Genomic DNA, 11,398 nt, shown 5'->3' with positions numbered 1-11,398 from the left:
CCTAGAGGGCTGTGATCATAGAATCATAGAATATCAGGGTTGGCAGGGATCTAGTCCAACATCCGGCTCAAAGCAGGACCAATCGCCAATTTTTGCCCCAGATCCCTAAATAGCCCCCCTGAAGGATTGAACTCACAACGCTGAGTTTAGCAGGCCAATGCTCAAACCACTGTGCTCTCTCTCCCCACTGCGATCCCTGCTCTCTGGGCTAGCTGTGTTTACCCTTTGATCAGCTGAACCTCTTCCCAGCTGCTTTTCCATAACTGCTCCCCGTCTCTCAGCAGCCTGGGGAAACACCTCTCTCCCCCCCCCCACCCCCCACCCCCCGTCAGCTGGGTCATTTGTGTTCTGGCCAAGGATCACCGGGAAATTTCCTGGTCTAAACTCCCCTGCTGTTACTGGAGCTGCATCCTGATGTAAAAAGACAGTTAGTTTCCAAAAACTTATCAGAAATAGCATCTTGAAAACTCGGGACCTGGATTGGGGTACCCTCCACCACTCCTCTCTCTGTCCCTGAGAAGTCAGCTCCAGGAGGTCAGTTACACAGGTCCTTCTCAAAACCTGGGTCACAGGCTGAGTGCCTGGGTGCAGGGATGCTGAGCCAGCCATCCCCGTAGGGTCCTAAGCATCCTGCCCCAAGTGACTAATGAGGAGACACTCCTGTATCCCCACTATTCTTTCCCCAGTTTCCTCCTCTGGGCCCCCTCCTTCAGCTGCCAGCTAACAATGGGGACAGTTTCCTTAATGACTGAGGACACCTCTCCTGCCCCTGTGCCTGAGGGCATGTGGCCTTCTGCTGGAAAGGAGCTAGTCTCAGCCCCTCCCATACTTAGAAGCACCCTGCTTCCCTGTGTTACAGAAATCCTCACTCACCTCAGTGGTTTCTGAGATTCCCTGCTCTTTCTCTGGGACACATCTCTCTGCTCCCTAGAGCCAGGTTTCTCTCTGGTTCAGCTGCAACCTGGACAGTTGTCTCCCTGGCAGGCATTACACCCCCATCCCTTCCTGATGTGGTGTTGCCTCCAGCTACAGTGTAGGAGTTGGTCTCAACCACCCTCCCACCTAGAAGCATGTGGCTTCCCCCAGCTGCAGAAGAAGCAAGGGGACTCTCTCCCATTCTCTCAGAAGTTCCTGAGACCTTCCCCTTCCCCTTGGGGGGTCCCAGCATAAAATTCCCTCCTGCTGCAGGCAAAGGCTTTAAGCTGAGGTAGACAGAAAAAATCGTTACCTAGGAGCAGGCCGAATAGGAGGTGTTCCATTACCCGCCCAGTGAAAACACCTTCCAAACCACATGGATTTTAGCTAGTGGTATGAGGAATCTGCTTTTGTGCACCCCCAGAATCTCTGCTATTTGGCCAGGCAACATACTGGCCTTTGGGACCCCACACTGCTTAACCAGAGAGATCTGGGCCCCTGTATCCCTCTGCCCCGAGCATTACCTGCCATTAATTTGGACAGCCTTAACATGCTCCATATCTGGTTCTGCAGTGGCTAACCTCACAGAACCAATATGCAAAAAGAAAAGGGGGACTTGTGGCACCTTAGAGACTAACCAATTTATTTGAGCATAAGCTTTCGTGGGCTACAGCTGACTGCATCCGATGAAGTGAACTGTAGCTCACGAAAGCTTATGCTCAAATAAATTGGTTAGTCTCTAAGGTGCCACAAGTCCCCCTTTTCTTTTTGCGAATACAGACTAACACGGCTGTTGCTCTGAAACCTGTACTGCTGAAGTTATGAATAAGTTCTGAAGGCACAGTCAGAATTTTACCACCAGCTGCTGGCCAATAAAATGCTGCCTTAGGAGACGGATAGCAGACTTACTTATAGAAATACTAATTTTACAAGTGCAATTATCTTTTTTCCCCTCAGCCCTGGCCTCCCACCTTGTCTATAATGAACAATTAGTGAAGGGTAGAGGTAGGTTATGGGTATTTGTGTAGCCAAATGTATATATTTTTGTCATATGGGAAAAAAGATTATCTCTAAATATCTCCTTTATTTATCAACTGATTTTAATAATATTTGAAATGGAGTTTAAAAAAAAAAAGACCCCTCACAGTGCAAGGCCCTAACCTGTAGTTTAGTTAGTTTATGCCTTAATCCGACCTTCACCCCTACGCTATACGGTAGCCTCAATGCTCTTTTCTGCTCTCATATAACTATCTCAAACAGACAATCAGGCATACATAAGGTATTTAAAGTTTCTTGCAATACCAGTCTAGTTACTTGTGTAACCACGGCACGTACACCCTACCCAGAGCCAATTCTCTACTCTACTCCGCTCAACTCAGGCAAACAAGAATTAAGAGGTAAGCTGTGCAGGGAAATCCTATTGAGGGTAGTTTTCTGATGGTGGGGTGGGTGGCACGATGCATTCCAAAGCACGGAGTAGTAGGGACAAATAACTAAATTAGATATAAAATAGAGCTTGATAAATGTGAGTGGGATTGTGTTATGTGATTAATGCCTGTGATAGAGACTTGGATCGGTGGCCATGTGTTCCCTTTTGGTCCTAAATCTTATATTCAAAATCTCATGCTTCAGGGATTCAGACATACCCCTCCCCTGATGTATTCGAGGTTTTATTTTTTGTCTTTCTCCTAAAGCATCTGAGATTGGCCATGGCTGGAGATGGGACATCAACCGGGATGGCTCACATGCTCACGGTCAAACTGAGCACCATTTTTTAGGTCAAGAAGGAATTTTACTGTAGGGGCTTTGGGTTTTTTTCAACCTTTCTCTGCAGCATGGGGTGTGGGTCGCTTGCTAGAATCATCTAGGTGTATCGCACCAAATCAATTCCCTACCTTTGCAGGGCCTCGGGCATTGGTGCACTTCAGTCCCTCCTATTCTTTGCCTGTGGCAGACACAGTTTAGTTTCTGGATGGCTGTAATACTTTAGTCTAATCCAGGTTAGTGGGCTCTTTGCAGGGGTAGCTGGGAGGGGTTTAGTGGCCTGGGACGTGCAGGACGTCCGATTAAGGTCAGAAAAAGCCACCAGATCATGTGATTCACAGGGCCACAACCTGGTTCTTCTGCTCCTATAAATTACCCCTAATCTGGGCAAACCATTTACAGAGGCTTTCCTAAATTAAAATAGTGAGGTTTTCTCCAGGGGAATGGGATGGAAAAATTCTCTCCTGGTAGGAGGTGGAAGAGAGAGAGAGAATGATCCTGACCACACAATCAATTCTGGAAGGTACACTAAGTACCTACAGAGAATAAAAAAAGGAAGCAGCAGTTTAACTGACCTATGAACAATAAAGTAAAATCTGCAAGAGCAGCCTTTCAACTCAGAGGGCTAATAAGAATAAGCTACAACTAACCAACCAAAGAGAAGAGTTACAAATGAATGAAAACTATACCCATATTACAAACAAAATGTTAACATAGACAACAACACAACACATTTCTTTGCTGTTTTTCAGCTAGGACGTGTACCATTCCTCAGTTCAGTGCCCCCACCTCCCCCAATTTAGTCTTATTTAGCCTCACCTGTTCCTAGGGGGTTTTCACACACACACACCCAGGCCAGCGCAGCTGGTCTCTTTACTCGTTTCTTCCCCCTCCCATCTTGTGAGACCGGTGAGGAGAGACTCTGCCAGCTTCTACCAGGGCTGACCTTCACAAGGCAGTTGGAGCATCTCGTGTCATCACCAGACAAGCTCCTGGCCTGTCTGAAATCCTCTCACGCGTGAAAAACTCATGAGATACCATTATTATGTCAGCCCCATCTCCATTGCCCTTGTGCAGGGAAATAGGGAGTGGGCCACAGTGACCCCAATGCCGTTGTGGTCTGAGCAGCTCGGGTAACCAGAGCCTAAGTTAGAGCAGCCCTGAGGCACAACAGGGTTACTATGGCTGTGGCATGTTTGATGGACTGAACTCCCCTGCCAGGCATCAGAGGGATGTCAGAGATGATGTCACAATACTGGCTCCATTGGGTGCGGGGGGGGGGGCGGGGGGTGCTGCAGGATGCCACGGGGAAAATCAGAGGGCAGGTTTTGGTGGTCCCTAGGCCCTGTGGCTGAAGCCCAGTATCCCAATAAGCTGGCGTGGAGGGGAAGGGGGGGGTGAATATCTCTCATCCAGAAGGGGGAGCCCTAGCAGGAGTTAGGGTTCTATGTGCTGCTACTGCCCCTTTAAATGACAGCGCCTTCTTGTGAATGACAAGTTTTCTGTCCAATAGGAGGGAGGGACTCGACCGGTCACCTGGATTGACGTCTACAAGAATCCAATAGATTGAGCGTGGCCGGAGGTCACCTATCGCTGATTGGCTGTGGCCGGGAGTATAAGAGGAGAACAGAAGGCGGGCGCGCTCCCTTTTCTTTCCCGGAGCCCTGGTGGGAGGTGGGTGTCCGGAGAGGGGGCGGCCCGCGAGGGACTCGGCCGCGCTCAGCCCCCGGCCGGGGAGGAGATCACGGGGATCCGGGCGAGTCGGCCTTACCCCGGGGCTCCCCGGCTTGCTGGGGCCCGCCGCGGCTCCGGGTGTCGCTAGGCCTCGGGCCTGGCCACGCGGGGCCGGCTCAGCACCGGGGCCGGGCTGATCCCGCGATCCCGATGGCCAAGGGGCCTCTTCGTCGCCTCTACGGAATCCCGTGAGGGGGCCCGGCCCCCCCGCGCGGGGCTGGAGGGAGCCGGGGGTGCCCGGGGCCCATAGACACCGCCCTGTTGGTGCAGGGGACACACAGACCGTCGGTTCCCCAGCTCCCCGGGGCAATCCCGCAGCGGCTCCGTTTTCTAAAACCCTGGAAACAGCCTCCACTCTAAGCCCCGCTTGATCGTTTGGGGGCCGGGCCATCCCCTTATCGGGCGGGGGGCCGGAGGCCGGGGCATAGGCTGCGGTTGCAGTGGTCTGGCTGAACCCTGGTTTCCCGACCTTGTCTCCCGCAGGTAACAGCTTGTCTTTAAACCCTTCGTGGCAATCCTTGGAAGCACCGTCGAGATGCCCAGGGAAGACAGGGCTACGTGGAAGTCCAACTATTTCCTGAAAATCATTGTAAGTGTCTCCCTTGGGGTGTGTTCGAGACAGTCTGGACCAGGGGCTGGGGCTGGGATGGACTCTTGTCGCTCCTGGCTCAGTCTGCCTTGGCCGTTCTCTGGACTGCACCTGCAGACGTGCACCCTGGGTTAATCCTAACGCAGCATAGATCCGTGGTGGCACATGGGGCGCTACAGAGTGAAGGGGGGCTGCTGTGTTTGACAGCAAGGCAGGAGCCAGCCTCATCATTCACACAGAGCTGCAGTTTGCAGAGGTTATGTGATGGAGGAGGAGCAAGCTGTGCTGGGACAGTGGGTCTCCATAGGCTGTAGTTCCACACTGTGGTTAATGGCTTGTGTAGCAATTTGCTCCATTGTATACCAATGAGGTGCAGCCCCCAGGCTCCTGGAAAGTTGCCAGTGAAGCTGCTGATTGGGCAAAAACTGAGTAGCACTATTGCAGCTGGTCCCCAAACTTTTCACAGTCATGCTTCCCTCTTACCCTTCCCCCGCCTGAGCCAGAGTGGGACTGGGGGTGGGGTGGGAGAACACAGACAGGGGGGCCTCAGCTGAGGGCAGAAGTGGAGCTCTGGCTGAGGCCAGCAGATGGGGTGCCAGGCTAGGGAGTGGAGCAGGGTGGCGCTCCCTCCCCGCCCCCTGTAGGAGCTGGCTTGGGCCTCAGCTGTGTTCCCCCAAACATTCCTCCATGCCCACCCTCACCCCCAGTTTGAGTACCTCTGACCAAGAGCCTGGTACTCCACATTTCCCTGCTGGTGGCTGCTATTATGCGACTCTGAAGACTTTTCTAGATGTTACATCCAAATTTCATCAGAAGGGTCCTCAGTAGGCTCCTTCAAGTGATCTTTGAAATAGATACTTGCATAGCTGTTGTCTCTCTCTTACAATGAATATACCTGCCATTGGCAGGGTTTTGAACATTTTAAAAGCAATTGGGAAGCCTGAGTAAGGTCCCCAGAACACTTGAATCTGGAAAGAATTAAACCATGCTACTAAGAACGGAGTCCACTCCAATCACAAATAAATCCTTCAGAAGAGCCCTGTCAATGTTAGTGCTGCTTCTTAATTGAATATCATTTGTATTTTTAATGCCTCAATGTGTTCTGTAGCAGTGAGATACTGTTCACAGTGACTGTGTAAGCAAAAGTAGCATCGGCAAAAGAGCCACACATCCGAGCCTCCTTAATGGAGAGCATTATCAAGTTGTTGGCTCTTTACAAGGGATCCTTTCAGATAAACTGCATTAACGTTTTTACAGGCATAAACATCACATCTCCGCTAAGCTCCTGGTACGTCCTTACTGTGCTTTATTTGGAGGGTTGAAATGCATCTCATTTAGCATGTTTGTCTCCCTTAAATGTGCCTTGGGACTCCTTTATTTCCTCTCTGGGGGTCATCAGAGAGCTGCTCGTATGTAATTTTTTTCAGAAAGAATTGCACTCTGCATTTTCTGTAGCATTGGGTTGGCAGCCTTGTAACCATATGTTTTAAACAATGGCACGCTCCCTGTCAACCTAAAGAGCCTGAAAATTGGCACATCATGGTTGGTTTGGAGACTTGTGGGGGAAAGGAGGGAAGTAGCCGCAGAGTGGCAGATGGTGGGACAATTTATTTGATTAGTGCACATACTGGTTGCTGACTGGAATGTGTACCAATGTTGGCTGTTTAAGAGCCCTAGTCAGGTGAAAGGGTTTTTTGGTTGCTTTGGGACAGGTTCTGGTTGGTAACATTGGGTCAGATTTCTCAGCTTAGCATACAGTAGCTCCCATTTATGCATCTAAATGGAGTTCCTGGGTGCTAAGCACTTGTGGAAATCTGGCCATTTCATTATGGTGCCTAAATGGGACCTAATGTTACTCTATACCCTGGTCTAGGTTTCTTTGTAAAACTCATTTGTTCTTTCTGTAGCAACTCCTGGATGATTATCCAAAATGTTTCATCGTGGGAGCAGACAATGTAGGATCCAAACAGATGCAGCAGATCCGCATGTCCCTGCGTGGGAAGGCTGTCGTGCTGATGGGGAAGAACACCATGATGCGCAAGGCTATCCGTGGTCATCTGGAGAATAACCCTGCTCTGGAAAAGTGAGTAAAATAGTATGATTCCACACCCTGTTTCCTGGGGAAGACTGTATGTTGTCTGGAAGAGTGAAACTGAATGATGCTGTCTTTCTGCCAGGCTCTTGCCTCATATCCGTGGGAATGTGGGCTTTGTGTTCACCAAGGAGGATCTGACTGAGATCAGGGACATGCTGTTGGCTAACAAGGTAAGGGAGGAGGACACTATTGTTATAGTGCGTCTACTCAGGGAGGTCTTGGGGCCTGATCTGAAGGAAGGAGAGAGTGTAACACTGAACGTTCTCTGTGGATGTGTGATTTTAGAATGAGCAAGAACTGGGAACCAGGCATTTCCTGTGTTATACTCAGAGTGCTGCCATTGACTTGCTGTGACCTCAGTTTCCCCATGTGAATAACTGGGAGATGCTGATTTCACAGAAGTGCTGTGAGGATGAATTAGTGTCTATACAGTACTGTCTGAAAGCCAAGCATTATTTTGCTTTCTCTTCTTGCACTGTCTTGTCAGGTGCCAGCTGCTGCTCGAGCAGGTGCCATTGCCCCTTGTGATGTCACTGTGCCAGCCCAGAACACTGGTTTGGGTCCCGAGAAGACCTCCTTCTTCCAGGCTTTGGGCATCACCACGAAGATCTCCAGGGGTACCATTGAAATCCTGGTGAGTGCAGAGCAAAGTTCAGTGTGCTACTAGCAAGTAAAAGGTCATTCACAGCTTTTTAGCTGCTCCTATATACTGGATGGCCCTGGTTGGACAGTTTGGCAATTCCACTGAAGTTGGGACTATAGATGTGTAGCTAGTTCATCCCTACATCCCCATGTCTTGTGCTGCTTTCCATGGCACAAGATCGATCCCCACCTTCTATTGAGGACTTTGGAGGCATGTCTCTAAAGCATCTTAAAAGGAAAATAGCAGAGTAATGTGACAATAGGACATTGCATGACAAAGAAATCCTAATCAAATAGTAACCTGTCAGAGAAATTAGGCTGGATAAGTTCTTTCTGCCTCTTGCCAAGCCGGGTGGGAGCGTTGTCTGAGCAGTTGATCTCCCATCCCTAACCTCTCAGATGCCTTTACCAGATGGCAAAGCAGGTCAGATTTGCTGACTGAGAGCCTGCAAATGCCTTCGTCAGTGGCCCACTCATTCATCTATATGATTCCATGCTATAATTGAAGCGTACGTCATAGGCTTGATGCAGGAATGACTGGGTGAAGTTCTCTGGACTGTGTTGAGGAGGAGGTCAGACAAGATGACCATAATGATCCTATTTGGCCTGAAGAAGTGGTTTTTTTACCCACAAAAGCTTATGCCCAAATAAATCTGTTAGTCTTTAAGGTGCTCATTGTTTTTGTGGATACAGACTAACATGGCTACCCCTCTGCTATTTGGCCTTAAAATCTCTCCCAGCAGCCCTCTCCCTTGTAAAACACTCTTGGGAGGGGTGACCTGCTTACTCCTCAGGTCCTTTCCAACCCTGATATTCTATGATTCTGTCAAGAGCAGCATTGCCAGTCTCCTGCCCCTGCTTAGGCTTGGGAGGCCAGTGCTTTCCCTCCCCGTGAAATACAGCGGGTGTGGTAGCAAAGGGGAGCTGTGTGAGGACCTGGACTGGTATTTCACTGTGAGGCAATTTGAGGGAGAAGTTCCTTGCTCTCTAGCCATTCTTGGAGGTGGGGAAAGTGGGGCCTGAGGCTGCTTCTGAAGGCCAGGTGCCTATCGAGTTACTCCCCTTCATCAGTTCAGGTAAATCTAGATAGTGGCTAGTGTTGGCAGTATTCTCATTTACTTGGAAGAGTTGGGAAAATAAAAGGGGTAACTTCTGCTAACTAGTGGTGTAGGTAATAGTGCAGGTTCAGTAATGCGAGAGAGGAATTTCAAGTCCAAGTCTGTTAGCTTTGGCAAAGGGTTTTTGAAAAAAGATGAGTCTCTGAACAGTTTCAAGGAAGGTGAGGTTTGGAAAGGCTTATCAGTGAGTATCGATCCATTTTTGACAAAACTGCCCTCACAAATTCAGACTATTTTAGGTAACTGCTGCTCTGTGAGGAATAGTAAGTATAAAGGTTAAGACGTGTATAAAAACTTAGACATAATCTTAATGGCAGTGGTGTTGCTGCTCTACCTTCAGTAATCTTTAAAGCCAGATGTCTAGTTTGACTCCTGTGGAGAAGAAGGGTTTATTTAGTTCCTTCTAGCTGGGCACCCTGTACTTTGGGTATGAGAATCTCTGATTTGAGTGGCTAATGGGGCAGCCTAGGTCTAGATGATGTGTTAAGTGTAGCTGATTCCATTTGCACATCTCATAATTATGGACCTCGCTTTGAAATGTGCCATCTGCTGGGTGGGCTGTGCCTCATGCTTTGCTCAGCTGAGCTTTGAACTTGTTTTGATACAGAATCATTTGTGGGTCTAACTCCTTCAGTCCCATCTACAGATGTTTGTAATGGGAAGCTGAACCTTGTTGCGGCTCTGTGCCCGCGTTTTAACCCCTGTAGCGGTTCGTTGCTCACTTTTCCCTCTTTGACTCTCAGAGTGATGTGCAGCTGATCAAGACTGGAGATAAAGTGGGAGCCAGCGAAGCGACCTTGCTGAACATGTTGAATATTTCCCCATTCTCCTTTGGGCTGATTATCCAGCAGGTGTTTGACAATGGCAGCATTTACAATCCTGAAGTGCTGGACATCACCGAGGAGACTCTGCACAGACGCTTCTTGGAAGTAAGAGTTGCTTGCCTGTGCTATATGCCCTGTCTACTTTATTCCATGTAGTTATGGGGACAGATTAAGTGCTTGAGTATCTAATCTGAAGTTCAGGAGGGCTGTGTGTGTGGTTTTTTTTCCCCCTTTTGAATTGTGAATGAGACTAGCACTGAATTCTAAAAGTGATTTTACAGCGCTGCAGTCCTGAATAACAAGGTTATTGGCCTGGCATGGTCCCTTTAAAACTGGTCTGTGCCATTTCATTGCCCTCCAGAGTTGGGACATCCAGATGCAAGTGTGTGTCAGCCTGCTGGCCAGCACCCCAATTTTCCCAAGGTGTTTTGATGTTCCCTATTACCTTTGGAAAATAGAGGTAGTGCGAATCGTGGCTTTGCCATACAGTAGTCTTCTTGGTGGGTTGTAGCATTCATCCCTGAATGCTGGGAATTTTGATTTGCAACACAGATGTGTTTTCTACTGGGAGTGATGTTCCATTCTGTTAGCTATCTGTTATGTATGAAATGCAGAGAATACAAAATCTGGAAACCCCTTGTAACGAGTGTTAAAGGTATGTGGTTAAGGCTACCTCTTGTTTATCTCCTTTGCCAGAACCACGCAATTCTCTCACCCATAGTACCCTTTATTATGCTTGCACATATTGTTATTGATGGTTGTGTTTACTTGCAGTATAATTTTCAGAGCTGAATGCTTGGAACATGACTTTCTTTCCCTCTTCCTCAGGGCGTTCGTAACGTAGCTAGCATTTGTTTGCAAATTGGCTACCCAACCATCGCTTCTGTGCCTCACTCCATCATCAATGGGTACAAGCGAGTCCTAGCTGTGGCTGTGGAGACTGAATACACCTTCCCATTGGCTGAAAAGGTAAAGTGTGAGCGAGACAGACTGGAATAGATTGTGCGCGGACTTAAGGCTCACAAACTAGTCTTTGAGCCTGAGCCTTTAAAGATCTAGAAGGTTGTATGTTAGAGATCTGCACTGAAAAGAGGCCTTGAACAGCGTGAAGTGCATGTAACTGCATTGCAGCTGGGGGAATTCCTTGCTTAGTGGAGGTGCAGTTCTGCCTCTTCACCCCTCAATCCTAGGAGCAGTATATTGGCAAGGAGGGTGTGGAGTGTGTTTTCTGAGAGCATCCCCAGTCCTCTTCTCATATGATAAGGCAACGTTGCCCTCCTCTGTTGGTTGTCTTCAGTTTGTTTGTATAATGCATCCCTTGGGTTGCTAGTAAGTTGCTTGCATGGCCTTTGGGGTTGCAAAGGTTGTGCTCCCTGCTCTTAATTCCTGGGGAGACCCACTAATACGCTATCTGTTTTCAGTCTGGCAATCGGATAGTAAATTGTGACCTGTTTGTTCCCTGAAATTACTATATGCTTTTATCCTCTTACAGGTAAAGGCCTTCCTAGCGGACCCCTCAGCCTTCCTGGCTGCTGCCCCTGTGGCAGCTGAAGCTGCAGCTCCTGCTGCTGCTGCTCCAGCCAAAGAGGAAGTAAAGGAGGAATCAGAGGAGTCTGATGAGGACATGGGCTTTGGTCTCTTTGACTAACCCCTACCACATGCTCACCACTTCATCAGCTGGTTTAATTAGAGAAATAAAGTGCTATTTTACACCCTC

The 11,398-nt window shown here is 48.8% G+C and overlaps 1 protein-coding gene across 1 annotated transcript; it reads left to right on the top strand.

Annotated features, from left to right (window-relative positions):
* The first annotated feature begins 4,247 nt into the window (after positions 1 to 4,247).
* RPLP0 (ribosomal protein lateral stalk subunit P0) lies at positions 4,248 to 11,398 on the top strand. Its single transcript, XM_084648807.1, has 8 exons — positions 4,248 to 4,353; positions 4,897 to 5,002; positions 6,910 to 7,085; positions 7,180 to 7,267; positions 7,585 to 7,731; positions 9,601 to 9,786; positions 10,510 to 10,650; positions 11,174 to 11,398. The coding sequence occupies exons 2-8, from the start codon at positions 4,949 to 4,951 to the stop codon at positions 11,327 to 11,329; spliced, it is 948 nt and encodes a 315-aa protein (XP_084504933.1). The 5' UTR covers positions 4,248 to 4,353; positions 4,897 to 4,948; the 3' UTR covers positions 11,330 to 11,398.

The sequence above is a fragment of the Lepidochelys olivacea genome (genome assembly GCF_965140295.1).
Source record: "Lepidochelys olivacea isolate rLepOli2 genome assembly, chromosome: 15".
NCBI lineage: Eukaryota > Metazoa > Chordata > Testudines > Cheloniidae > Lepidochelys > Lepidochelys olivacea.
This window is presented reverse-complemented; position numbering and strand designations above follow the sequence as displayed.